The sequence below is a fragment of the Erythranthe guttata genome, chromosome 6 (genome assembly GCF_056151865.1).
Source record: "Erythranthe guttata isolate IM_541 chromosome 6, IM_541, whole genome shotgun sequence".
Lineage (NCBI taxonomy): Eukaryota > Viridiplantae > Streptophyta > Magnoliopsida > Lamiales > Phrymaceae > Erythranthe > Erythranthe guttata.
Genome location: NC_142538.1, coordinates 4,744,179 through 4,767,502, shown reverse-complemented (window position 1 = coordinate 4,767,502; position 23,324 = coordinate 4,744,179). Strand labels below are relative to the sequence as shown.

The 23,324-nt window shown below is 35.4% G+C and overlaps 5 protein-coding genes across 8 annotated transcripts; 1 reads left to right on the top strand and 4 right to left on the bottom strand.

Moving 5' to 3' along the window:
* Nucleotides 1-1,037: 1,037 nt before the first annotated feature.
* LOC105977615 (protein yippee-like At4g27740) lies at nt 1,038-2,087 on the bottom strand. 2 transcript variants are annotated; one of them, XM_088819593.1, is made up of 3 exons: nt 1,954-2,087; nt 1,739-1,857; nt 1,038-1,450 (listed from the first exon to the last, which is right to left on the bottom strand). In XM_088819593.1, the coding sequence occupies exons 2-3, from the start codon at nt 1,832-1,834 to the stop codon at nt 1,214-1,216; spliced, it is 333 nt and encodes a 110-aa protein (XP_088675719.1). In that variant the 5' UTR covers nt 1,835-1,857; nt 1,954-2,087; the 3' UTR covers nt 1,038-1,213. The 2 variants fall into 2 exon arrangements, with proteins under 2 accessions (XP_088675719.1, XP_012858393.2); XM_013002939.2 differs by lacking the exon at nt 1,954-2,087 and having other exon boundaries at nt 1,739-1,947.
* Nucleotides 2,088-3,239: 1,152 nt separating this feature from the next.
* On the top strand, nt 3,240-6,369 carry LOC105977658 (RNA-binding protein 1). The gene is made up of 7 exons (XM_088819592.1): nt 3,240-3,460; nt 4,060-4,181; nt 4,305-4,533; nt 4,608-4,669; nt 4,763-4,844; nt 5,835-5,953; nt 6,080-6,369. Exons 1-6 carry the CDS (start codon nt 3,352-3,354, stop codon nt 5,936-5,938), a joined length of 708 nt encoding a protein of 235 aa, XP_088675718.1. The 5' UTR covers nt 3,240-3,351; the 3' UTR covers nt 5,939-5,953; nt 6,080-6,369.
* A 296-nt stretch (nt 6,370-6,665) lies between these two features.
* Nucleotides 6,666-11,534, bottom strand: LOC105977657 (U-box domain-containing protein 44). Of its 2 annotated transcripts, none has more exons than XM_088819591.1 (6): nt 11,157-11,534; nt 10,986-11,034; nt 9,602-10,876; nt 8,854-9,157; nt 8,278-8,774; nt 6,666-7,779 (listed from the first exon to the last, which is right to left on the bottom strand). In XM_088819591.1, the coding sequence occupies exons 3-6, from the start codon at nt 10,793-10,795 to the stop codon at nt 6,775-6,777; spliced, it is 3,000 nt and encodes a 999-aa protein (XP_088675717.1). In that variant the 5' UTR covers nt 10,796-10,876; nt 10,986-11,034; nt 11,157-11,534; the 3' UTR covers nt 6,666-6,774. The 2 variants fall into 2 exon arrangements, with proteins under 2 accessions (XP_088675717.1, XP_012858449.2); XM_013002995.2 differs by having other exon boundaries at nt 9,602-10,903; nt 11,157-11,343.
* Nucleotides 11,535-12,526: 992 nt separating this feature from the next.
* Nucleotides 12,527-16,330, bottom strand: LOC105977710 (uncharacterized). Of its 2 annotated transcripts, XM_088819590.1 has the most exons (9): nt 16,184-16,330; nt 15,906-16,064; nt 15,151-15,295; nt 14,889-15,057; nt 14,215-14,485; nt 13,626-13,891; nt 13,330-13,545; nt 13,114-13,216; nt 12,527-12,916 (listed from the first exon to the last, which is right to left on the bottom strand). In XM_088819590.1, exons 2-9 carry the CDS (start codon nt 16,054-16,056, stop codon nt 12,852-12,854), a joined length of 1,386 nt encoding a protein of 461 aa, XP_088675716.1. In that variant the 5' UTR covers nt 16,057-16,064; nt 16,184-16,330; the 3' UTR covers nt 12,527-12,851. The 2 variants fall into 2 exon arrangements, with proteins under 2 accessions (XP_088675716.1, XP_012858517.1); XM_013003063.2 differs by having other exon boundaries at nt 15,906-16,329.
* Nucleotides 16,331-18,928: 2,598 nt separating this feature from the next.
* LOC105977884 (vacuolar protein sorting-associated protein 26B) lies at nt 18,929-22,975 on the bottom strand. Its single transcript, XM_013003274.2, has 12 exons — nt 22,789-22,975; nt 22,507-22,555; nt 22,342-22,416; nt 21,993-22,067; nt 21,813-21,885; nt 21,696-21,740; nt 21,408-21,519; nt 20,819-20,885; nt 20,377-20,421; nt 20,158-20,213; nt 19,601-19,776; nt 18,929-19,454 (listed from the first exon to the last, which is right to left on the bottom strand). Exons 2-12 carry the CDS (start codon nt 22,507-22,509, stop codon nt 19,276-19,278), a joined length of 906 nt encoding a protein of 301 aa, XP_012858728.1. The 5' UTR covers nt 22,510-22,555; nt 22,789-22,975; the 3' UTR covers nt 18,929-19,275.
* Between the last annotated feature and the right edge of the window lie 349 nt (nt 22,976-23,324).

The window sequence follows — 23,324 nt, the reverse complement described above, 5'->3', positions numbered from 1 at the left end:
TCATTTCAATTAATTTAAATAGATTAACCTCAATTGTTGACAAGAACTTATTAAAATTATTGATTATTTTATCATAAGATAGTTATTTAAAAATATAGATGATGTTTATTTTAACAAAAATAGATTATATCTCATTCTAATTAATTTTTTTACTTTAAAAATAAAATTATATATGACGAGTATAATCAAAATATTATGATGTGATTTCTCTTTTAATAATTGGTTTAATTTGTAAAAATCGTAAGAATTAAATATCGTAGGTCATATGATTTAATCATTTTTTTTTACATTTACATTTTATTCAAATATTAGAATCGAATTGTAAGATTTAAATGAATTCAGCTCAAGTCCTCTCATTTCTTTTATTTTTTTTATTATATTATATTTGTTAATAATTTAATTAAAATTATTTAATAATAATGAATACCCATAATAATAACGAATAACTATAAAATTATTACTTTCACTTATAAATACCTATAATTCAATCTTCACAACTTTCATTTTATTTAGTTTATGTATATGTCTCAAAGTCTTAATCGTTTCATTTTTTTCTAAAATTATTTAGTTTTTAAATTCAATTATTTTTTTCATTTTGAATTTAAAGTTAATCTCATGTTTTTTCAAGTTTCAATATAAGTTTTTTTCTTTATTGTAATAATAATAATAATAATAATAATAATAATAATAATAATAATAATAATAATAATAATAATAATAATAATAATAATAATAATAATAAAATTTGAAAAACCGGGTGGACCCGGATGGACCCGGGTGGACCCGCCCCAGACCCGGACCCACCTCCCCGCGGGTCGGTTTCGGGTCCTCTAAAAGTCGGACCCGGACCCGGACCCGACCCGCCCCGTGGCCATGTCTACCCCCAAGGCATACCTTGGGTCCGCCCACGCTTACAATGTGATTTTTTAAAGATTTTTTTTTATTATTTGCATAAAAAAGTCAATTCTACCCTTACATACGTGATATTTCTTTATGCTACGCTTTTTAACGATAAAAATTGCCGATAGAAGCAATAGTTATTTTGTAAGTAGTATATTTCTAGCAATGTATATTTGTAGTACATATATGATATAACCAACAAGCTCTAGACAACAGAAGTCGAAGAAAATGTACATCGTCATCAACAATAAAACACACACACAAACACGCGTACGGTATCGTTTATTATAGTAAAAATTTTAGTTTTCAGAATCTAGATCGAGTTGGTCTCGGTATTCGAAATCTTAGCCTTCTCGACAATGTATTTGCCCTCCTTGAACTTGTCTCTTGCTTCAAAAGCTCTAACATAAGTCCAACCCATTTCATCACTACATTTGCTGCAAAATATTTTAGCAATCGTGTAATAACCGGTTATTAGTTGTCCGTCCTCCTTCGCCCCAACTATGATGTTCATTGCATGTTGGAACATATACGCTTGCCCCGATTTTGCCTAAGTCAACAAACATAAAAGATCTAATTACGACTAATTAGATGCTAACAAAAAAATTACTGACACAAAAGACTATAATTGTACTTCGAGTTGCTGCAACTTTTCTTGTCCATAAAAAAATAGCGGAAGAATCTTTTAATAATTATTTAAAAAAAAAAAGTTTCAAGAAATAATGGATTAACAGAGTGATGATGATCAAGTTTTTTTTTTTATGACATAGCAATAATTAAGTTATGTAATAACTTATTAGCAATAAAATATTAAAGTGCAAAAACAAATAAAAATCACCAGGAAATTCTTGGAAAGGAGATCTTCCTGTAGTGCAACAGGATTCCTGCAATTTCTGCAGCTATAGTACAGTGGATTCCCTGCGGTTTCTTCCATTTGGACTTAAAAATCAAGTAGCCCTACAATCAAAAAGTAAATATATAGTAATTATTTTGAAAAAAAATTATACTAGAAGAAAATAGGACAAAATAAGAAATGGAAAATTGATACTTAACAGAGAAGGAATTAAAGATAGTCAGAAGTAATGATATAATGTAGAAGTGTTAGGTGAAGAAAATAGAGGTTGATTTGAAGATTAGGAGAACAAAATAAAATTAAACTATATTTTTATTTTTTAGCTAACTAATATACAGGAAAATATATAATTGATGTGGTCAAATCTCTTTTGTTTAATTGTGGCAATTTGTTAAAAGTCCATCAATCCTAATTTTATTAGTAATAAGGTCTTGTCGATCGTTTTAAAGGTTTCGATTGAATCCTCTCGCGCGTCATTTGGACGAAAATACCCTATATTTTTCTTTGTTAAAAGTCCTCCGTCCTACCAAACAACATGCCATATATAAGGGTGCGTGAGGGCATTTTGCGGATGGTGAAATTGGTTTGATCGAATCGGCTGGTCAAACAATATAACCGACGACAAACATGTCATTAGTTAAAAAAAAAAAAAAAAAAAAATAGTAACATCATCTAATCGGCGTTAAATAATTGTGTTCTTTTTATTGTCAAAAAATGAAGAAAGAAAATTGTGTATTTTAACTGTGGTTCATGGACCGTGATTAATATCTACGGTTAAAACTTCTTTAATTTAATACAGTTGGTAAGTTGGTATCAGTAAATTTCTATTAATTTATCAAACTAATAATATAATATAGGGTAAATTACAACCAACCCCCGAGGTATAGTTAATTTACGAAAAAACCCCTTTTATTTGGATGATTACATATATACTCCTCAACTATGGTTTTTTCTTACACCTCCACTCGTATGGTGTCAAATTCAATATAATCATCTAGATTTCGTGGAATGTGCTCTAATTTGTACTTGTTTTGTGTAAAAATACAGTTTCTGATGCACAACAATATGATATATACAAGCCAAAAAACACATATTATGACCATCTTGCTTCGAAATGTTGAGTTTGAATTGGATAAAACGGGTACAAAATGATAATATTCCGTATCATCTCGAAGATTCCACTAAATTTGAAACCGCAAAGGTGGACATGAAAAAAGCCTTATAGTTAAGGGGTGGTTGTAGTTACCCAAACAAGAGGGAGTTTTCGTAATTTAACCATAGCTTAGAGACGGTTGTAATTTTCCCATAATATATTTTCACCAGTAATTGAAAAATATAATATATTTTTACCGGTAATTAAAAAAAATATTATTTAAACGAGTGTATTACTTTATTATAATTTATTGGGCATTAATTTATCGAGAATATGCTGTGTATATATAGTATATACGGGCTCCGCGGTAAAAATATTTTAAGTTCCGTTCGGCAGTGGTAAAAAGGGCTGCTTTAGTCTTGCTGCCAAAACCCTAGTCTTCAAATCGGATCAAGTTGTAAACCCCTAATTTATCTCTGGTCTTAATTTATCGGAAAAAACAAAAATGGCCGACGCTTATTGGAAATACGTCGAGAGCAAGAAGCAGCAGCAGCAGCAGCAGCAGCCTGCGTCACTTTCTCCTCGCTCATTGAAACGACCTCGTTCCGACTATGGTAGTTCTCTTTTAATAATTATTATTCTTTTCTGTATGTATGCACCAATTCGTTCGCTTATTTTGGTGTTGTGTGAGAATTTTGGTTTTTTTTTTTTTTTTTAAGAATTAGATTTCAGAGTAAGCTAGGGTTCTATGAGAATGATTTTACTGAAGAAAAATTGGTAAAGTTCTGTTTTTTTTTCAGCTTAATTTGTTAGCACCGAGTTGCTGCAGTATTAATCCTTAATTGAGTCCTTTATATATATATATATATATATATATATATATATATATATATATATATATATATATATATATATATATATATATGCAGATGAAGAAATGTAGGTTGAATTTATGAATAAATTATGGTGCTTTTAACTGCTAATATTGAATTCTGAGTTCAGTTATCGAATTCTCCTCGTGTGATACATGATAATAAAATGAAAGAAAGGGTTACGATTGCACTAGCATAAGAAAGATTGGGCAGGTGGTGGTGGGTTTAAGTTACGCCAGTGATTCTCAAATAGCAGTCTTGTGAGCTTTTTCCTTTAGTCCAATTGATGTTTTCAGATGCCTGTAACATTTACCGTTTTGTCCTTTATTGTCTTATTATAGAGATGCCTAGCGGCAATGACCTTCCTGGTAATTTTGCCAATGAAGACGATAGGGCAGATTCCCGTGGCATCAGAGATACTGGCTCCATTGATGCATCGTATGATCGCTACCTTCGCAATTCGGTATTCACCTTTGCCCAATGACCATTTATTTTCCATTTTCCGGGTTGAATCTATTCATTTGTTCGAGATATATGTGCTGTATCAGCTGTATGTGATGTTTGATCATAGCTGTTCAATTTACAGAAAAAGCCATCATTTGACGGTGACTATATAAGATCGGGGAGCAACGGACTCGGCGGACATCATCTTGTTGATGATGATCCACGACTAATGTCTAAAGGAAGACCGCCTCAAATCATTCCTGTTATTCGAAAAATGGGAGGAGTTCCTGAAATTTCGCTTCCTATTGATGCTAGCAACACTCTATATGTGGAGGGCTTTCCTGTGAGTTGCTCTCGCAGGGAAATTTCTCGTATCCTTTTTTCGGTGTATAATCTGTTCTCGTATATTTAACAATACTAGTTCGTTCCTTAACTTTCTATGCAGATATATTTCGCCCATTCGTAGGTTATAGAGGTGTTAGACTTGTAACTACAGAATCAAAATACGTAAGCATTTGTTTGAATGCGTAGTGGCAGTGTTTATTTATGTCATACTTGTAGTGTATTCTAATGGTACTCTGTTTCAAATGTACTTTCCAGTCTAGTGGTAATATGCTGGTGCTTTGCTTCGTTGATTTTTTGAGTCCAGCCCATGCAGCCACGGCAATGGATGCTTTACAAGGTAACGTTTACCCTTAATTTGATCTTATTTCCGATGCGATTACTTTTTCTTTTTTTGACTCAGAACTCTCCTCTTTGTTTCATATAATATATGAGTTGGCAACTATTCTAGATTCATGAATGGGTAAATCTAAGAAATATTTTTTTTCTGGATCCGATCTTATGAACACACGGGATTTATTTTGTATTTTGCGGGAGGTCATTTTATAGGATAACTGGTTTTCTTTGACAACTTGGCGTAGTGATTGGTGACCTATTTGTCAGCAAAACGTTCAACTTTATTCAAAAAAACTGAAAGCAGAATGGTTTTAATTTTTGGCTACATGTAACATTTCTTGCATGAGTGCCTCAAAATGTTTCTTTAAAGAATGATTTTTGTGGTTTCTTCTCCCCACGACTAAGAATAGATCATCTTGGACTCGACTCACATGAAACTTTTAGCGAATTGAAAATTATTGGAATACTTTCTGCTTGGCTCTTTGATCTTTGGAACTAGAGATAAATAGAGGGATAGGAATTTCTGGATATTTTTTTTGATTATTGTGACTATGTTTCTTGTAGAATTATGAACGAAACATGATTCTTTTATGTGCAAAAAATCTAACTCTGAAGTTCCATATCATTGCCGTAGTGTCATGATTTTGTAAGAGTAAGCTTATAATTTGACGGGAGTTCATGTCTGTAATTAGACAGCTTAGGTGTTCATGTCCAACGCCTCTAATTCCTAGTTTATTTCTTCATTTATGTTGGTATGTGGTACCTAATTGAGTTCATAAAGACTGGTTTCCTTCTCTTAGCTTGATCGTTAATTCACACTAGTTTTGAGAAAAAAAATCACATTATTCAAGCATATTTAATGAACTGGAGTACATTCGTCGATGCATTATGTATTTAATTGCTTAGATGGACATGATCATGAATTAATGTATAATAATACACCGATAATGCGACGCCAGTTGGCACCATAAAATAGCCGAGCTGAATATTGCAGGTTATAGAGTCGATGAGTACGATGGCAAATCTCCCCGATTGATGCTCCAATTTGCTCGAGATCGCGGTCCAAGGTCAGGCGGTGGGCATTGGGTGAAACGTTGAGATTGCGGTTGACAGGTGAAAAATGCTACGCATAAACGTTTGACCATTCATTGTTAAAAAAAGAAAACGGCCATTTAGGTTTCGCAAAAATCAAAGTTTGCTAATAAATCGCTCTGAACATGCAACGACGCTTCTGTGTAGGACCCACTGAGTGAGGAGATTTACGAGGTATATTTGCAGATGCGTTGCGTAGGACCGATCCAGGGGGTTTATATATGTCATTTCGAGGGAAGCATTTTTCCCTTTCGAGGCTCTTTGCCTTAACCTCTCCTTTTTTTTTTTTTTTTTTTTTTTTTTTTTTTTTTTAATATCTTTAGTTTACTGTATCCCGTGTATACCACATTTTAACGTATCACAAGATTCGCAACGACCCTGTAATAACTGCTTGCAATTTGGAGGCTACTTACTAGGACTGATGGTTTGATAGTGTCCGCCAGTGTACGATTATCATTTTCTTTGCGCTACATAATACAGATACCTCGGTATTATAATGAACTGATCGATGTAGTTAAACATTGTAGGCAGAGCCATCATCCCGGTTATGCGTACTATGTTTATGTGGTTTCGTAATTTATTTTAAACCTAAATTCTTCGCCTGTATTCTGGATCTAACCATTTTTTGGGAAATTTGGATGAGATTTTACAATTCTCAACTGTGAATCACAGAACGGAATTACTGGTGGTTAGTACAACACATGTTAAGCTACTTAACAACTGTAAGTTTCCCTTTTGTTTCAACTGTAAGTTTTTGAAATAAATTCAATCCAATCATATGTACAAGACAAATAAATGCAATAATAATTATAATAATTACTAAACCTTTTCACACATCTCCATCAAAAAAAGGTAGACTGCTCGTTCAGCACATTCAACTGGACCAGTATTTTTGCAGCCAAAGATTTCGCGCCACTGCTCCCTCTCTGAGTAATATCCACGAGCGACATCTGCGCTGATTTCCCATATTTCGTTTTATACTCCACGAGTCTAAATATCCTCTGCAGTGCTCCTAACATTTTCTCCTGCAATTCGTTGGTGCAAGAACAGTTCAATATCTTAATCATCTGGACCAATGCACCACCTTCATCAAGAACCTTGCACCCACTCTGCAGCTGCACCCCATCAATGAACGTCAAAATCGCATCCAAAGAAGCTTCACAAACCCTTAAATCATCACTCTCTCCTAAAACCGCCACAAGGGGACCCACAGCTCCGGCCTCCAAGAGGCAGAACGATGACTCAGTGCTGCAAACGCCACCATGTATCTGACATACGTTCGCCGGAGGTGAACCGAAGCAACACCCTAGAACACCTCCCATTTTCACGGGCGAGCTACAGCTTCCAGAACTTTCCGAAAACTGCTTTAATGAAACTGCCGCATGTAATTTAGCAAGAGAAGATCCGGTGGATAGTAGTTTCACAAGAACAGGGATCATTCCTGCTTCGGCTACTCTCTTCTGCCACATGGGATTGGTTGATACGGTGAAACGGGATAGGGCTTCGGCTGCGTTTTCGACTAGCTCCTTTACGTGAGGGGCGTGGGTGTTTTTATAATTTAGACAATCGAAAATGACTTCGAGTGCCCCTGAGTCTAGGAGGTGCTCGGACATCTGGAGGTTTCGGGGGAGGTGAGAGATTACACCCATTGCTGCAGCTGCCTCCTCTTCGTTTTTCGAAGTTTCGATTATTTTAACGAGATTTGCAGTGCATTTCTTGTTCACATGGTCCAAGAAAGTTGTGTGGTCCCCATCTTGCGTTAAACGGTACAGCAATTTCACAGCAGCTGCCCTCACTGAGAGATCATCCAGTTCACATAATTGGACCAGTACTTTAACAGCAGATATCTGGTTAAATGCGAGAAAAAAAAAAACATATATTTTTAAGGAGGTGAAAAATGTTGTTTCAATTTTAATAGTACTGTTTCGACTTCAAATGTGATTTTTGAACATTTTTTAATTAGATTTGATAAAAGATAAAACACAAAATTTGTAGTTCTCTGAGTTGGATTTCTAATCCAACTCGAATCACCTATATTGGATGTCGAGTGAGAGAGTTATGCGTTAATGAATGAACATTGACTACAACTTTGATGTTTTGAGTTTTTCATGTAACTAATTCTTGCACAACATTCACATCAGATGTCCAATCTAAATGATTCAAGTTGGATTAGAAAGCCTGCTCGAAGAACTATAAATTTTGTGTTTGGACTTTTACCAAATTCGAACTGAAAAATGGCCAAATTTAAAGTCGAAACAGTATCAATAAAACTGAAATAACATTTAGCATTTCAGATATTTTTATGTGGACTGAAAATTCATGGGAGAGGGCATAAAATATAATACCTGTCTCAAATCATTCCTGATTTGGGAACCGGTAGGCGATTTGCACAAGGCGAGGAATGTGAGGAGAAGGGTTTCTTGCATATCGGGCCCACTATACGAGATAAGAGAAAACAGCTTGAAAATATCTTCTTCGGTTTCGACAAGTGAAATCTGCTCTTCCGAAGCTTCTGAGGAAGTTGTGGACATGGCTAAGTGCATGACAGTTCTCGCCACCTGTTCGCGCAATTTGGATGATGACGATGATAAAGAGTGACAAAAGAGAAGCTCGAACAATGAGTCTTTCGCCCCTTCTTTAATCAACCGAAGACCGTTTTGTGCTACCCCCGAGAGATTCTGTAGAGCTTTAACAGCTGCGGCTTTTACATCTATATCACTATTTCGAAGCATCTGAAGAAGCGGATTTAATGCCCCATCTCTAAAAAGGCACAGCTTGTTATGATCGGTTAGCTCAACCTCGGCTAAGGTATCTGCCATTGTTATTTGTATGCTTACAGGTCCTGTAAATATTAACTCGTTAAAAATTTAAAATCAAGATTTAAGAAGTTAGAGATTTATTATTGTGGTTGTTATTTTTACCTTCGCAAAGACGATGCAACAAGGGTTTGAAGAATTTTGCCCTTGCCATTTGTATAATGTTAGTATCAACAAAAGCTAGATTCTTCAATACCTCTTGTGCGTATTTCGAAGCTTGAGGGTCGTCACTGTTTGCCAAAGTGACAAGCAGAAGTATGCAACCCTGCGCACCCCCGATTAGGGTTTTGATATGTGTAATTCTTGATAGTTCCAAGAGCAACTGCAGCGCTGACAAACTTTCTTCAACTTTACGCGCAAGCGAACGAACGATGTATACAATGCTGTCATTTTCTTTAACAATCCTCTCCTGGTACAAATGAAAATTGTGATTTGATAAGGCTCTGTTTGGATCAAGGAAAATGCTAAGTAAAAAATGAAAGGACTGCGTAAAATTGGTTTCCTGTTCGATTAGAAGGTAAAATAATCTGGGGAAAAGGTGAAAATATTTTGTGACTGAAACAAGAAAAATACATTTTCCTCAAAAGGAAAAAAAACAGTGAGGAAAATTAAACGTAAAGCGCAAGCAGGTTTTCTATGGCTGCAATTCCAATACACGTCTGCTTGGATAAAGAAAACGTTTTCCACAGAATCAATTTCATCACCGTTTTCATTAGCAACCAAACACACTAGACAATTTAAATTTTTTTGCTTCCGTTTCTTTTTGCATTTTTCATTTTCCTCATTTCAAAATTCATGAACCAAACAGAGCCTTAAGTATCTATAGAAAGAAAAAATTGACTACAAGAATTACCTTATTATCATCACTATCCTTCGCAAGATAGTAAAGAACAGCCAAAGAACGTACTCTAAACTCACTCGTCTTCGCAGAAAGAAGACCTGCAACAATCGGTATATAATCCTCCATAACTATCCATTCTCTATGCATCTGACTCGTCTCGCACAAATCTCTCAGCTTATTCAGACAACGAAGCACTTCCAGCTCATCATTCGACTGTATCTCAGGTTTCATCGAAGCTATACTAATCATGATGTTTCGATTTCTCCACTCCTCAATGGACTGCCGAAGAACTCTGTTCGGCCGCAGTGAAGATCTGCTCAGGGGCATTTTCGTCATTGGACAGAGGCTGTTACCTTCCGCTGACATCAGCCACTTCTCAATCGCCGCCCTCTCGAATGTATGTCCAGCTGGCGTCTCGACTGGATCCTCCATTATATCTAATTTTATCGGGCAGTAAAAAGACGGCAGAGGTTCTAAAAGATGCCTGCCTAACGATATCCGTTTCGTCAGATATTTAATCTCCTTCTCCTTTGGAGTTGTGACCATGTCTGCATTACTAAGGAGTCGGATTATCTGCTCCATACGCAAAGCCTCTGTACTGGATTCGATATTTTCGATTTCTTTTTTGAATCTTTCGAATTCCGTTTTTAATTCAGATGATTCGCAAGAAATACCTAGAGATTTGGCTATATTAACAAGCAAATTGCTTGCGTACGAACGGTCGATTCTTCTATCTTCTATCCCTGTCTCGATTTTCTGCAGGATTTCTTGTTCAATAGCAGAAACTTGGTACTGAGTATCTGACATGTTCTTGCACAGATTTGCAAGGATGTTGTTTGATTCTAATTCGAAAGATCCTGAAGTAAAGGGGATCAAAGCGTGGCTAATGTTCTTGCTAGTCTTGTCCAACTCGCCCGCAATTTTCTTGCAATTTAGGAGGAGGTAAATTCTGTTTCCTTCGGCGCACTCAGTGCCAAGTTGCTTGGCAGCTTCGATCTCGGCTTTGAGATTCTCGATTGCTCTGTTTAGGGTTTCGGAATCTCTCACCGCGTCGAATTTGGAGGATTCTTTTAGGGAAAATGATAGTCTCTCTAAGAAAGATGAGAATTTCTTGAAATTCTCCTTTTGAATTAGGGTTTGTCTTGCGAATTGCGATGCTTCGGATGCGGATTGCGCAATGTCGAGAAGATTTTGCGAGTTCTCCATTTTAGTACACTCTGATATCAACTGGGGGTTTTCAGCTTCTCGAACTTACGGAGAAGGTGAACTTGGGCATGCCTTTTCATCCTGCGCAAAATCAGAAAGTCTGTAAACCTAATTGCAAAATAAATTGAAATAGCTTCAGCTTCAACAAATTACAAACAGATGAACCTGATTCAGCAGTTTGTGCATTTACCTATCATTTAAAATTGAAATTCTCGAACTCGAACAATTGCCCGATCATCCTGTAAGCAAAAAACCCAGAGTTGCCCAACAGAAGCAAAAAAATAACACACACACACACACACAAATTAAAGCAAAACAAAACTAAATGGAAAATCCTGAAAGCAAATTGGCAATTGATTACCTGTATTTGGAGCAGTAGAGTACGAAACACGTATATGAGAATAAGTTCGTCGAGAATTAAATTTCTGAGAAGTTGCAGAGAAGAAAAATGGGGTTTTGATACCAACACACTTTCTACGCGCTACTGCGGAGAGTGTGATGGTTCGGTTTTTTCGAAAGAAAAAAAAAAAAAGAAAAAAAAAAAAAGGAAATAAAGTGAAGTAGAAGTGGGAATTAGTAGTAACGGAGTCAACGGTCGAGTAAACGGCGCCAAGGAGTTATCAGCGTTGAGATGTGAACGCGACTTTTGCCTAATGGTCTAGCGACTTTAGCAAAACTGTTGTACGATACTTGAAATGAAATATAAAATAAAAAAAAAACAAAAGAAGCATTATATGATGTTCTGCTGAACTTGGCGCATAAAAGTATATATAGCTCAGCCTCAGACTTTCATGTGTCGATTTACGTAGTCGTAATTTCTCCAATGTACCGATGATTAACGAAGAAGACTAGGCTGGAAAAGTTATCCGATAAAGAAGATAATTTTTTTTTTGTTTGTTTGCAGGCTGCAGCAGAGAAGTATACAAGAGTGATATTGATTCGGCTCATCAACTACCAGAGCTGATGAACCCGAAGCAATATCACGCCATGTCTACTTCTCCGTATCACTTTTTTTTCTTTAATATGCTTCTGTGGATCATTATATATATATATATATATATATATATATAATCAAAAAAAATTGTGATTGGCTTTAGCAAACAACGAAAAGATCCCACTAGTCACGTGATTACGAAAGGGCATCTTCGTTAACCAGCATATGTGAACAAACAAATAATATCATCAGGAATTCAGGATCAAGATGAAAGAATCTAAAATCTATTCTTTTGGTTGTTAATTGTTCTAGGAAAAAAAAAAGGAAAAAGGAGGACAATTTGGACATTGCACACCGTATGTTATCGGTTAATTACTAATTAGTCGAGCGAATTAGCTGACTTTGGCTCTATAATTATAGCAGCATATAATTTTTTAGCTGTATTTTAGCTGGTATTATTACAACAAGTGTACTTAGATTATTTGGACCATCTTTAGGTAAGAAGTCCATAATCAAATAGTTGATATTATTAAATAAATAATAATAAATAAATAATATTAATAATGGATACTGATTTGTGAGAAAAGGTGATCCAAAAGATTCTTGGCCATGTCCTTTTACACACACTAGATAGCTAGTACTAATTAATTGAGACAAATTAAACCAATCTTGTTAGTACTTTCGAGATTTTGTGCAATGAAAATAGCCGAGTTGAGAATCTTATGTTCGTTCGTAGGTTCGATTTCATAAACGCAATTGGACTTCATATAAACATGCAAGAAAAAAAAGACGGGACGAACGTGTTCAAAAGAATATGCTCCTCTTGTTGCATTACATCCTTACAGTAAGATTGCTAAGAAAAATAAATTTAGTGTCTGAATACAAAACTGGGTGCTCGGTGGATATACTTAAACACGAACCCAACATTAGGAAAATACGATTTTAGAAATTATCATTAAAAAAAAAAGAAGGAAGACTATCCTTACAGCATGGCATTTTTTTTCACTACTTAATCCTTTGCTGCACGGATCACTATAATTTACCGTAGTCCCCCTATTACACAAGACGAATGTTGTCTTATGGCAACAGATAGAAGATCGGAAACAAACCTTCAATAATCGATCAAGCAACATTTAATTCTTCATCCTCTGCATTTTTCTCCTTCAACATAGTCCATTCTTCGGTCTCTGAGAAAGAGAAGAAAAACAAAAAAAAAATGAGACTTTGAGAATAATAGATGTGTCGTTCATGAGGGTTTTAACCTACTGACTTCCGATAAGACGGGATAACCTAGATGCGTTGTAATAGAAGATACTACCAAGTGTTTGTATGTTAAAAGACTTCAAAAATATATTCAATTATGGTTACACGTAGACAAACTCACTTGGCTTTTCTCCAATTGCTGATAGCCGTCTCTGAAGAATGGATGCCGTAAAGAGGAAGATGGAACACATTCCAAACATAATTGTGATGGGGAGTGCATTGACCTACAGATATTCAAGAAAATTGTAAATCTTTAAGTTGGGATATGAACTAAAACCCCAGAGCCATTCATATTCGAACAATAAGTAAATATATAAGCAAGATCCAGTGGACATACATTGTACAGGACGATGCAAACAAAGATGTTTAGTGGGATACGGAAGAAGTTCATGATGGTGCTTCGAGCCTCCTCGGGGATATATTGAGATCTCATCTTCATAATGGACGGCCAGAAAATTCCTACACAAGCTTCAAAAGTACAGAATCCAAGAAGTTGGAGACAGCCTGAAAACGAGATGCTGCCACCTTTCACATTTGAAGGAGTTACCAAGAACTGCCATAAATAGTTATTAGTAAGATTTTGTTCACAAGCGAAAAAAAGATATAAGGAAAGAAAAGGGAACCGGGAATTACACTCGTCAATGTGGGAAGCATAAGCGAGATAGAAGAAATAACAAATACAATCTGCATGTAGCTCTCCACTTTAACTGAGTTACGGGCCAATAAACGAGCAGCAATTGAGCTTCCCAACATTGAAGCCAACATGAAAGTTGCGAAGATAAAACCATGGGGAATATCTTCATCGTTTGGACTCAGAGCAGGTGTCCATAGGAACACAAATGTATACATAGAACCTTCAAACAAGGACTGTATAGCACCAAGCAATGCAATCTTCTCATCTGACAATTCAAACCATGGCATCAAAGTTCTATTATAAGGATATTAAATTTAACAAAAAAATTAAATGACTTTGGAGGAAGCAGATCTTCTCCTTGGTAGCATAACAAATAAAAAAAATAAAAAAAAACTAAGCCGAACATCATGTACTACAAACATCATGGTATGTACCTCTTTCAACATATTTGTATTTGTTAAATAGCCATAATTTATAAAATAATCTAATCTATAACTGCAGACTTTTACTTCTCTTTATAGTCTGTAGGTGCTTAAAGATCTGTAGTCTATGAAGATATTTGTATTAATTTACGAGAGTAAGTAATACCTGAAGCAATTGCTATAGCTGCACCCTTGAATTGAGTGAGTAAGTCCTTGTTCTCTGAAGTATCCCCATAGTTCTCGGTCCAAGATGATAATATTACAGCCATTCCAATAGCTAGAAACACGGCAGCTGCATCAAAGGGAGACACAGGCCCGAAATTCATGGTATCAACTAGCAGATTTCCAAACAACCCCGATAGAATAGCAACAAGGCCATTGCCAAGGAATATTGCCTTGGAGAAAGTCACTGAAAGCCATTGCTGTTCGAAACCCCTCTGCAAATATATTGTGGAATTCAAGATTTCAGTTATTAACTATCCTCTAGGAGGGACCCATCATAGTTTATACAAATAATGAGAAGAAATTGCATTTGATCGCTTAAGAACAGAAACCGAAAATTGTGAAACAATGCAACCTTTCCATGTGCAATACCAGCACATTAAACTTCACACAACGAGGCAAAAATAGCAGATTAATTATTTTTTGATCCTATAATATCCCACAGAAAAGAAGTGGACAACATAGACATGGGAGAAATAAAATGCAGATCAAAACATCCTTCACAAATATATATGGGTGAAATTCTACAATATGAGGTCATAAAGTAGACAGTTATAACCTGATCTATATGTATATAAACATCAAATTAGTAGTTATTCTATGTAAGAACACCCCCACCTTGAAGTGTTCTGCCACGAGCCAAGACTCAAATGCGGAAAACAGGAGAGATGTAGCAATACCACCCAAAATACGTCCAACCATCAGAACTCTGTACTGCGGAGAGTGCTTGGTAATGCAGCTCAGTATATATGTGATGCAGTAAGTAACACATGCTCTCTTCCGCCCCCTACAAGTTCATTACAGAACTCAATCATGAGAATTTCTGAAAAAAAAGAAGAAGTGAAGATTACATCTAAATTATTCGAGGAGGGAATCTCACTGTTTATCGGCTAGAGATCCAACAATTGTTCCAAACAACATGGAAGACCCAAATCCCGCAATAAAGAGCTGTCCGATTTCACCTTTCCCGTAACCATAAGACTTGTAAAGGAAGTACACATAGGGACCTTGCAACCAGTCACCAGCTGTTTGCCACATAGAAAGCAACCATCAGCAAAAGCAAGACTACTGCGATTGAAAATGTTTCTCGGAAATAAAGAAAATGCAAAAGCTATGTGAAACGATTTACGCTCCACCCCATAATAATTTATAAATGTATCTGAAGATTATAAATTCCTATCCAAACAGTTTCTAATTAACCTAGTTTCAGACAGCATAATGCATTTTATGTACGGAAAAAGAAAACGAAAATCTACTTCACTTTCGACTCCATTAGACCATCACGAAAAATTCACCCACTCTTAGTAGCAATGCAATTACCTCAACAAATAAACAACAAGCCCAACTAAGATCTTAGATCCACCCACCAAAAACATTATCCCTAATCATTATCAAAGTCAAACTCACAATCATCGGATCCAAACCAGCTAACTTTAATCCCACTACTTTAGATCTACGATCTAACGAATTATTTGCATAGTTATAACGGTACAATACTTGCACTCATATTTCAGTACGAATTTTTCTCCGTACTGAAATTCGACTAAATAACCAAATTCAAATTATAAATTATACACCATTGTGAAATCAATTAACAGCCAGATCTGGAATCGTGACGCAATTTAATTGACATACCCATCATGAGAGAGTAAACGAGCAAGTAATTGTTCTTGAAGGAATTGAAAGCTGAGGAAGTATTAATCCGATCCTTGTTGCTTTTACTGAGCTCCAGCGCCGCCACCACCGCGGCCAAACCCCCAAACACCATATAGTAAAACAACTCCATCTTTCTCCCTACAAAAAACACACACAATTGAAAAAAAAAATTCCTCTCTCAGTAAAATTAGCTAGAAGCTAAAGATAAATATAGAGAGAGAGAAAATGTATGATCCACTCTCGGATATTTTTCGTACCCCAATCACAGGGATAAAGCGATGCTTATATATGTGTAGATACAGAATACAGATACATACACACACACAGTAGAGTGTGTAGTGTAGGTGGCAAATGGGGACGCGGTTTCGTTTGCTGCTCTGAGAGTGGTGTGAGATGAGATGGTGAATTTTATTATTTTGTTTTTTATTTTTATTAATTTTTTTTTGCCACGTGGCATTGTGTCGGTGGTTAGGCTTTTTGGGGCCCGGTTGCAACAATATGGATCTCGGGCGAGGGAAGGGATATGTGGGACCCGTATTTTTTGTGATCTGTGAATATCTGCCGTCGGATTTGTTTTGTGGGGACCACTTATGGACGGCTTGGAGCATACCGACTTTCATAATAATGATTAATAATGTGGCTTATTTTTAATATTATTCTCATACAGTCATATGTATCACTTAAATACAATTTACTTGTATAAAACATTTTTCATATTTTTTGCATATTTAAATAATAAAATATTCGAGCCAATTGCCGATCGAGGTCAATCAATCATGGTCGAGCTTAATGGTGCAAAATATTATATTAATGCTCGTTGGTGTGTCCGGACTAAGGGTGTGAACGAGCCTACCAAAAGAGGCGAGCTCGAGTTCCTTCTTTTTTGGCTCGAGTGGATTCGGATCTTGGTCGACTTGCTCAAACCACAAAAATATTTTTCACATATAAAAAATTGTTAGTATTTATTTAATGATATGATATGCCTAATTGGGCCAGCCCAATGGGCCTACAAATTATTTACCTACAGGGACACGAGCCCAATATCGAAGACCACTATCACCGAGGCCCAATCACCTTCAAGTAAAGTTTGGGCCCGACAATCTCGACTAAGCTATAAATAAAGGTTTGAACTCATTCCTTAAGGTACGTCCTATTAACTGAGCAATACTACAATACGTATTCTCTTGACTAATTCTATGATCAGCACGTCTGACTTGAGCGTCGGAGGGGTTTCCGCCGGATCAACCCCCGGCGTAGTTCACGTGTGTTCATCTCGCAGGTACCTCAGGATCATCAAGTTGTCAAGCTACTGATCCGCTTTGCTCTCCCAATACATTTTCTACACTACCCCAGGTGATCTACATTTTAGCATCATCATGATATATATGGTTAATTGAGATTTATTGATATTTTTTTGGTTTTTAATTGCGATTATAGTTTTAATTAAATGAATAAATTCTAATTTCTAATATAAATGGAAGCAGAAGAAGCTGGGTTTCTCTAAGAGAGAAAATCAAAGTACATTGCAGTACAAAAATATATGAACAGATTTTTAAGAGATTCTCCATTATTAAATGCATCAATTACTACTATAGCAATGCCCCATTTGTTTAGATAAGTTAAATGTATTTTGACATTTGGGGCATGTTTGGCTAAATTATTTCAAACTTAAAAAAAAAAAAAAAAAAAAAAATGGTAGAGATCTGAAAATCATTGGTTACAGGCAGGTACCAGCGATACATTTTAATGGGAGCATTCAATCCAACATGTATTTAATTACTATTATAAAGAAACAAACGTGAAAACGATTTGACTTGGACTATGTCATACATACATACATTTTATAATAGTATTAATCTAAATAAAATGGTAATTAATTTATGATTATCAAATAATTCATAATCTTAATCTAATTAACGTCATGAGAGAGAGTGCCTTGCACGTCCCGACAACGCATATAAATATTAAAATATGAGCAGAAGACGGTGCTTTCAATTATAAATTGAGAAAATAATAATATTAGTTTTCTTCTTTCCAAGTGGTGAAATATTCACATATTATAGGATAAACTACAACCACCCCTACTAGGGTATGGTCAAATTATGAAAATCATTTTTCTATCTGGGTAATTACAACCATCTATAAATTATAAATCTTCTTACACGTCCACTCTTGCAGTTTTTAAATTTAGTGGAATATTCTCAATTTAAGATATGTTTTATCCCATTCGAGTTCCACATTTTGAAGCTAGATGATCGTAAGATGTGTTTTTTGGCTGGTATACATCAAATTCTTGTGCATCATAAACTATATTTTTGTACAAATTAGAGAACATTCCACGGAATCTAGATGATTATGTTGAATTTGACACCCTAAGAATGAAGATGTAAGAAGATTTATAGTTGGGGGGTAAATATCATTATCTAAACAATAATTTCTTTTTTTCATAATTTGACCGTACCTCAGGGGTGGTTGTAATTTACCCTATATTATATATATATTTCATGACTAGCATACATAATAGACAATAGTTGGTCGGTTGTTACTCGTTAGGATTGAAACCCTCAATCCTAAGTTACGAACAATCGAGAACCAAAACGAACGAAAACTGAATTGTATTAACGGAATTATGAATTGCAAAACATATGAATCGATACCTCGATTACACAGCTTTCCGATCCCCCTTCTATTTATAGAACTGCGGTTGAGCCAGACAACCACAAGTCGCTCCCGGATTGGCTGTAGCTAATCTAATCGAAACCAGGTAACAACCTCTAACACACGTAGCGTTTTTTATAGGTGATAATGCGTTTCTACTTCTTACAACGTCGTTTGATGGTTCGGTAAGCAGTTAATCGCTACAGTTCGATGCTCGAGATCTATTCTGAACCGAAAACAAAATCTCATACATATTTCAATTCCGATGACTAATTATTAAAAAAAAAAATTAAAAAAAAAAAAAAAAAACACCAGAAAAGTTATGTAAACAATGTCTACCCAGCTTAAGTTTGCAACCCTTAAATCAATTATTATATAGTATAAGAAAAACATGAATGCAATGCTCACAAACAAACATCAAACTAGGAAACAGAGCCTAAAACACAGCCGAAAGAGGAAAATATGATTAATAACCTAACGAACACGCGAAAACCTAAACAGACTCGAATCAAACCTCGAAAAGCACAATCATTTTTGTCGCAGAAATCTCTAGACATGCCCATGTACATAATCCTTCCTCTATACAACTGTGCACATTTTTGCATCAACGACGGTGCTATTTGATAAGAACAAAGAAAAAGTACTTTTTTTTTTTTAGTCAGTAAATCTTCAACAAACAAATACTTTAAAATCAAGACGTTTCTCCGAGCCGGAACATTGTGATTTCTTGTTGCTTGAAATATCGGCGGTCCTCTTCATCGACAAGTACGAGGTTCAAGTAGTATTTCACGCTGAATTTGTTGTTTATGTTCGAGTATGTTGGAGTTAGCTCGTACGGGCTTAAAAACAATCTGACTGGAATAGATTCACCTGTCGAAGCAAAAGTGTGCATCAAGTAAGTAAATCGCCTTAAAAAACAAATAACAAATAAATAAATTACAAACACAAAATTTGGATATTGTAGTAAAAGTGGATAGACGATTTTTTGTAGAATAACTAAGAGTTATTAAGTGTACCTCTAACTGGAGCACCGTCCATAAGTTCGAACTTTGCAAGTGTCTCTGTCTCAACATGAGTGTTGGTCCCCGATCCAGTTGATTCTCTGCGTCTAATCTCAAGATCCATGTTTTTTAGCTTGATTCTAACGAGAAGAAAATAAATTTTGCCAATAATGACATCTTTCAAATGATACCTGGAAATTCAAAAAGAAACTTCTGCATAAGAATTAAGAGGGAATACTAACACTCTCCTAAAATTAATAAATAAACACTATCCGATTAAAGACATGATTTCAGATCCTTACGAAAAGTGTGTGACAATAATACCCTCTTCTATATTTCAGGTAAGCCATGCAAGAGACTGGGGCTTAATAAAAAACCCAATATACAGATTTGAATACAAACCATAAACACTGGTACTTTTAGTAATTATAAACGTCGGGAAGAAATATTTGATCACATCAAGAGTCAAGAAATGAAGTGGGTTAATTGAAAATTCACCCCCAAATTCAGTTCCGTCCAAACAGAGACATGTAAACCAAAGTTACAATTAAGTAGAGGCGGTGGTAACTTACTTGCTCTTATTGTACTCAAACTCAATATGAAGGCAATCTTCGATTCCAACTTCCATCTACAAGTAAAGATAAAAGAAAGATTAATAACATGTTCCTACATGTAGAACAACAAAAGGAGAAATTATCTAACCGACGGGTGCATAATGTGTCAGGTTCTACAACAGTTAAATAGCAGAATCAATGATGATGATATAGGGGTAAAACAAAATTCAACAATACCTTGATGCTGTTGTTGATTGGTGGAGGAGGGCTGGGATTCCGAACCTGATCCATGTAAATAGATTATTAAATCAGCTTGAGTGAATAGATTATATTGATTTAAAACTCGTAAAAAAAAAGAAATACCCCTACTCTAAAAGGGATCGCAGCAAAATATACACAAAAAAAGGAAATTAATTCCCTGCAACAATGGCTCCTCCTTGAGTTCCAAGTTCTACTGACTTTCGAAGCGTATTAAAGGAGTAAGGCAACAAGTGCCAATTATACATCTCTTTGTAATGGGGTAGTGCATATTCTTTGATAAGAAGAGCATAAGAAGCAAGGTTGAAAAATCATAAAGCTACTAGATATATTGTGGAAATCGAAATCAATTATTTACCTAAGTAAGGTTCAAAGAAGCTAATGTGCATGTTTTAATGGGGCAATAGAATATGATTATTACCACAAAGTCTTGGTATTCCACTATGCTACCAGCATAACCCCGAGTTATTGTCACTTTTAGGACATACCTGAAACATGAGCGAAAAAATCCATTAAATTGTATCAAAGTCTTAACATGTCGAAAATGGAAACATCTGGATACGGTTCCTCCATACTTTTGCACATAACTAAGAGATGCTATAGAACAATGATTTGAGAGCCTTAACAATTAAAAGCTTCAATAATTTTTTATACTGACACTCCCTTAAAAAATACGAACATAGATATTCAAAAAGAACCGCACACAATCTGAAATAAATATATGATCATCATTCAGAAGTTATATGAGAAGTGAGAACACATGCATGGATGCTACAGAACAGCAGTACAAAAGGATAGTAAGATGGTTAAAAAACATACAGACTTCTATAAAACAAAATCTGGAAGTTAGCCATACGAAGTATTACGGAACAAATTTTATTCCCCTAGTTCATTATCTGCTTCATCGAAACAGATAGCAAATTTAAAAGCATGGATCTCTTTGTAAACTACATGAAAAGCGAAAGCAAAAATTTATTTTATGGAACATCAAAGAAAGATGAGTTACTCACCTAAGCCGCACGTTTACACCATTATACGCCTCATATGGCATCTCCACAGTTGAAAATTCGAAGGGAAATGTTTTTCTTTCATAAATTTCTCCAGGAACATCCAGTTCACGAACTACATGTACAAGAACAAGAAAAAGATAATGAAAATCAAACAAATCGAAGGATTAAAAATCCTACTACAAGCTTTTCCTATTGCAATTTGCTATATAGCTGAAGCTGGCAACATAGCACAATACAATATTTTAAATTTGCTTCCAGGATAAACCAAACCGAACCGTATGTACTCACCCAGAGATGTGAAGTCGTAGAAGTTGCCTCTATCAAAGTACATTTCTGCAAACGGGAATTTAATGTTGAGAACAGAGAAATCAGAAATTTAAATCAATAAAAACCATGATAACACACCTATCTGACCAAGCAGCTCAACTTTGATTCCATTGTGCTCCACCTTCTTCCCTGAAACTGGTTCGACAGAAATCTGAAAGCATGACATGGCAAGGCATCACCATGATTAGATAGTCGAATCTGAATTATCTTTGAACCTAAATTGTTAATGGCAATGTTAATAACACAACTGCAAACTACCTTCCCAGATATGTTTTCGTGATTGTGAAAGAGTGGGACCATTACTGTTTGACCATTCTCCTTCTTCATTGACACCTACAGTAACATTTATACAAGCAACGAAAAAACGATGAGCCTATCCTACCAGTACTGACAAAAATAATTCAAGAATTTGTTGTGCCGACACGCGACAAAAAACTATAGATTTTTATTAACAATGAAAACTGAATACCTACTTCTACAATCACCACTCACTAGACACAATTATGCACCAAAAAGAAGTGCAACTGGAAGGAACAACATAACTATAACAAGCGAGATGATAAGCACTCATACAATGCTAATTCGAACGCTATTAGATAAAACAAACCTGCTTTCGTGATTTTCCATCCGAAAACGTAAACGAAACGTGGCATGCCGGCTTAAATGCTCCAACTAAAAAATTCTGAAAATAAAAATCGACAAGTTCTTCAATGACAAAACACGAACCAAAACAATAAATTTTAAGAATTTCGAGAAAGGGCTGAAGCTTTACCATTGCCGAAAATTAACTCAAAATTAAATCAAATCGCCAGCACAAACACCTGCAACAAAATCATTTCAAAATTCAACACCCATTTTAACTGGATACGAAACAAATCCACGAAACATCGCATATAAAGAACATAAACACTGTTCATTAATCGCTAAAAAATGCGATAAATTCGTGAATAACATAAGCGCAAGCTCTCCAAATTAAAAGCCCTAAATTATACTTATGAAATTTAATTAGGTAAGAAGTACTGCTAATACATAAAATTCAGCAATAATTTCTTACGAAACGAGATGGATGAGATCTTTGTAGGAGGCTAGAGAGCAGTGATCTGAGTCGACGACGAGAAATCCGATCACTACAAGAGCGTAGTAGAGAGAGAAAGAAAACAAACACGTCAGTCTTTCACATCAAACGTGTGCGTTTGGTTTGGGGAAATGAAAACTAGAACTAAATCAAATTGGGTCTGTTTGGACCGGGGGGGAAGTGAAACTGGAAGTAAATTAAATTGGGTCTGTTTGGAAACTTGTCCGGGGGAATGAAACTGGAAGTAAATCAAATTGGGTAGGTTTGGATTGTAATATTAGCCCTTACCCAAGATTAATTAAATGATTGGATTTTATTGAATGTTTGATTAGTTTACTAGCTTTTCATGCCGGCCTGCATATATTGAATTTCTATATACGATTGAATTTTTATTGGATTATTTAATCTTATCTTAAGTATTTAACGAGCGAGTTAAGCATAATATGACTAGTAAACCAGATTGTAGTTTTAAAAACTTATGTTATATCTTTCAACCGATCGATGTCATAATTGTA

Bases quoted from the DNA above. Each gene is read 5' to 3' on its own strand.
- LOC105977615 (XM_088819593.1), bottom strand. From the start codon at position 1,834: ATGGAAGAAACCGCAGGGAATCCACTGTACTATAGCTGCAGAAATTGC. The intron at 1,451-1,738 runs GTGATTTTTATT...TTGTTGACTTAG, and splicing joins TCCTTTCCAAGAATTTCCTG to GCAAAATCGGGGCAAGCGTA.
- LOC105977884 (XM_013003274.2), bottom strand. The intron at 21,886-21,992 runs GTAGTTTGCAGT...TCATGCTTTCAG, and splicing joins ACGAAAACATATCTGGGAAG to ATTTCTGTCGAACCAGTTTC. The intron at 20,886-21,407 runs GTGAGTAACTCA...CTCATGTTTCAG, and splicing joins GGTGTAAACGTGCGGCTTAG to GTATGTCCTAAAAGTGACAA.
- LOC105977658 (XM_088819592.1), top strand. From the start codon at position 3,352: ATGGCCGACGCTTATTGGAAATACGTCGAGAGCAAGAAGCAGCAGCAG. The intron at 4,534-4,607 runs GTATCCTTTTTT...CTTTCTATGCAG, and splicing joins CTCTCGCAGGGAAATTTCTC to ATATATTTCGCCCATTCGTA. The intron at 4,845-5,834 runs GTAACGTTTACC...TGAATATTGCAG, and splicing joins GGCAATGGATGCTTTACAAG to GTTATAGAGTCGATGAGTAC.
- LOC105977710 (XM_088819590.1), bottom strand. From the start codon at position 16,056: ATGGAGTTGTTTTACTATATGGTGTTTGGGGGTTTGGCCGCGGTGGTG. The intron at 15,058-15,150 runs GTGAGATTCCCT...ATGAACTTGTAG, and splicing joins GGATCTCTAGCCGATAAACA to GGGGCGGAAGAGAGCATGTG. The intron at 13,892-14,214 runs GTATTACTTACT...TTGAATTGTCAG, and splicing joins AGCTATAGCAATTGCTTCAG to ATGAGAAGATTGCATTGCTT.
- LOC105977657 (XM_088819591.1), bottom strand. From the start codon at position 10,795: ATGGAGAACTCGCAAAATCTTCTCGACATTGCGCAATCCGCATCCGAA. The intron at 9,158-9,601 runs GTAATTCTTGTA...CATTTGTACCAG, and splicing joins AGGATAGTGATGATAATAAG to GAGAGGATTGTTAAAGAAAA. The intron at 7,780-8,277 runs GTATTATATTTT...GCATTTAACCAG, and splicing joins TCAGGAATGATTTGAGACAG to ATATCTGCTGTTAAAGTACT.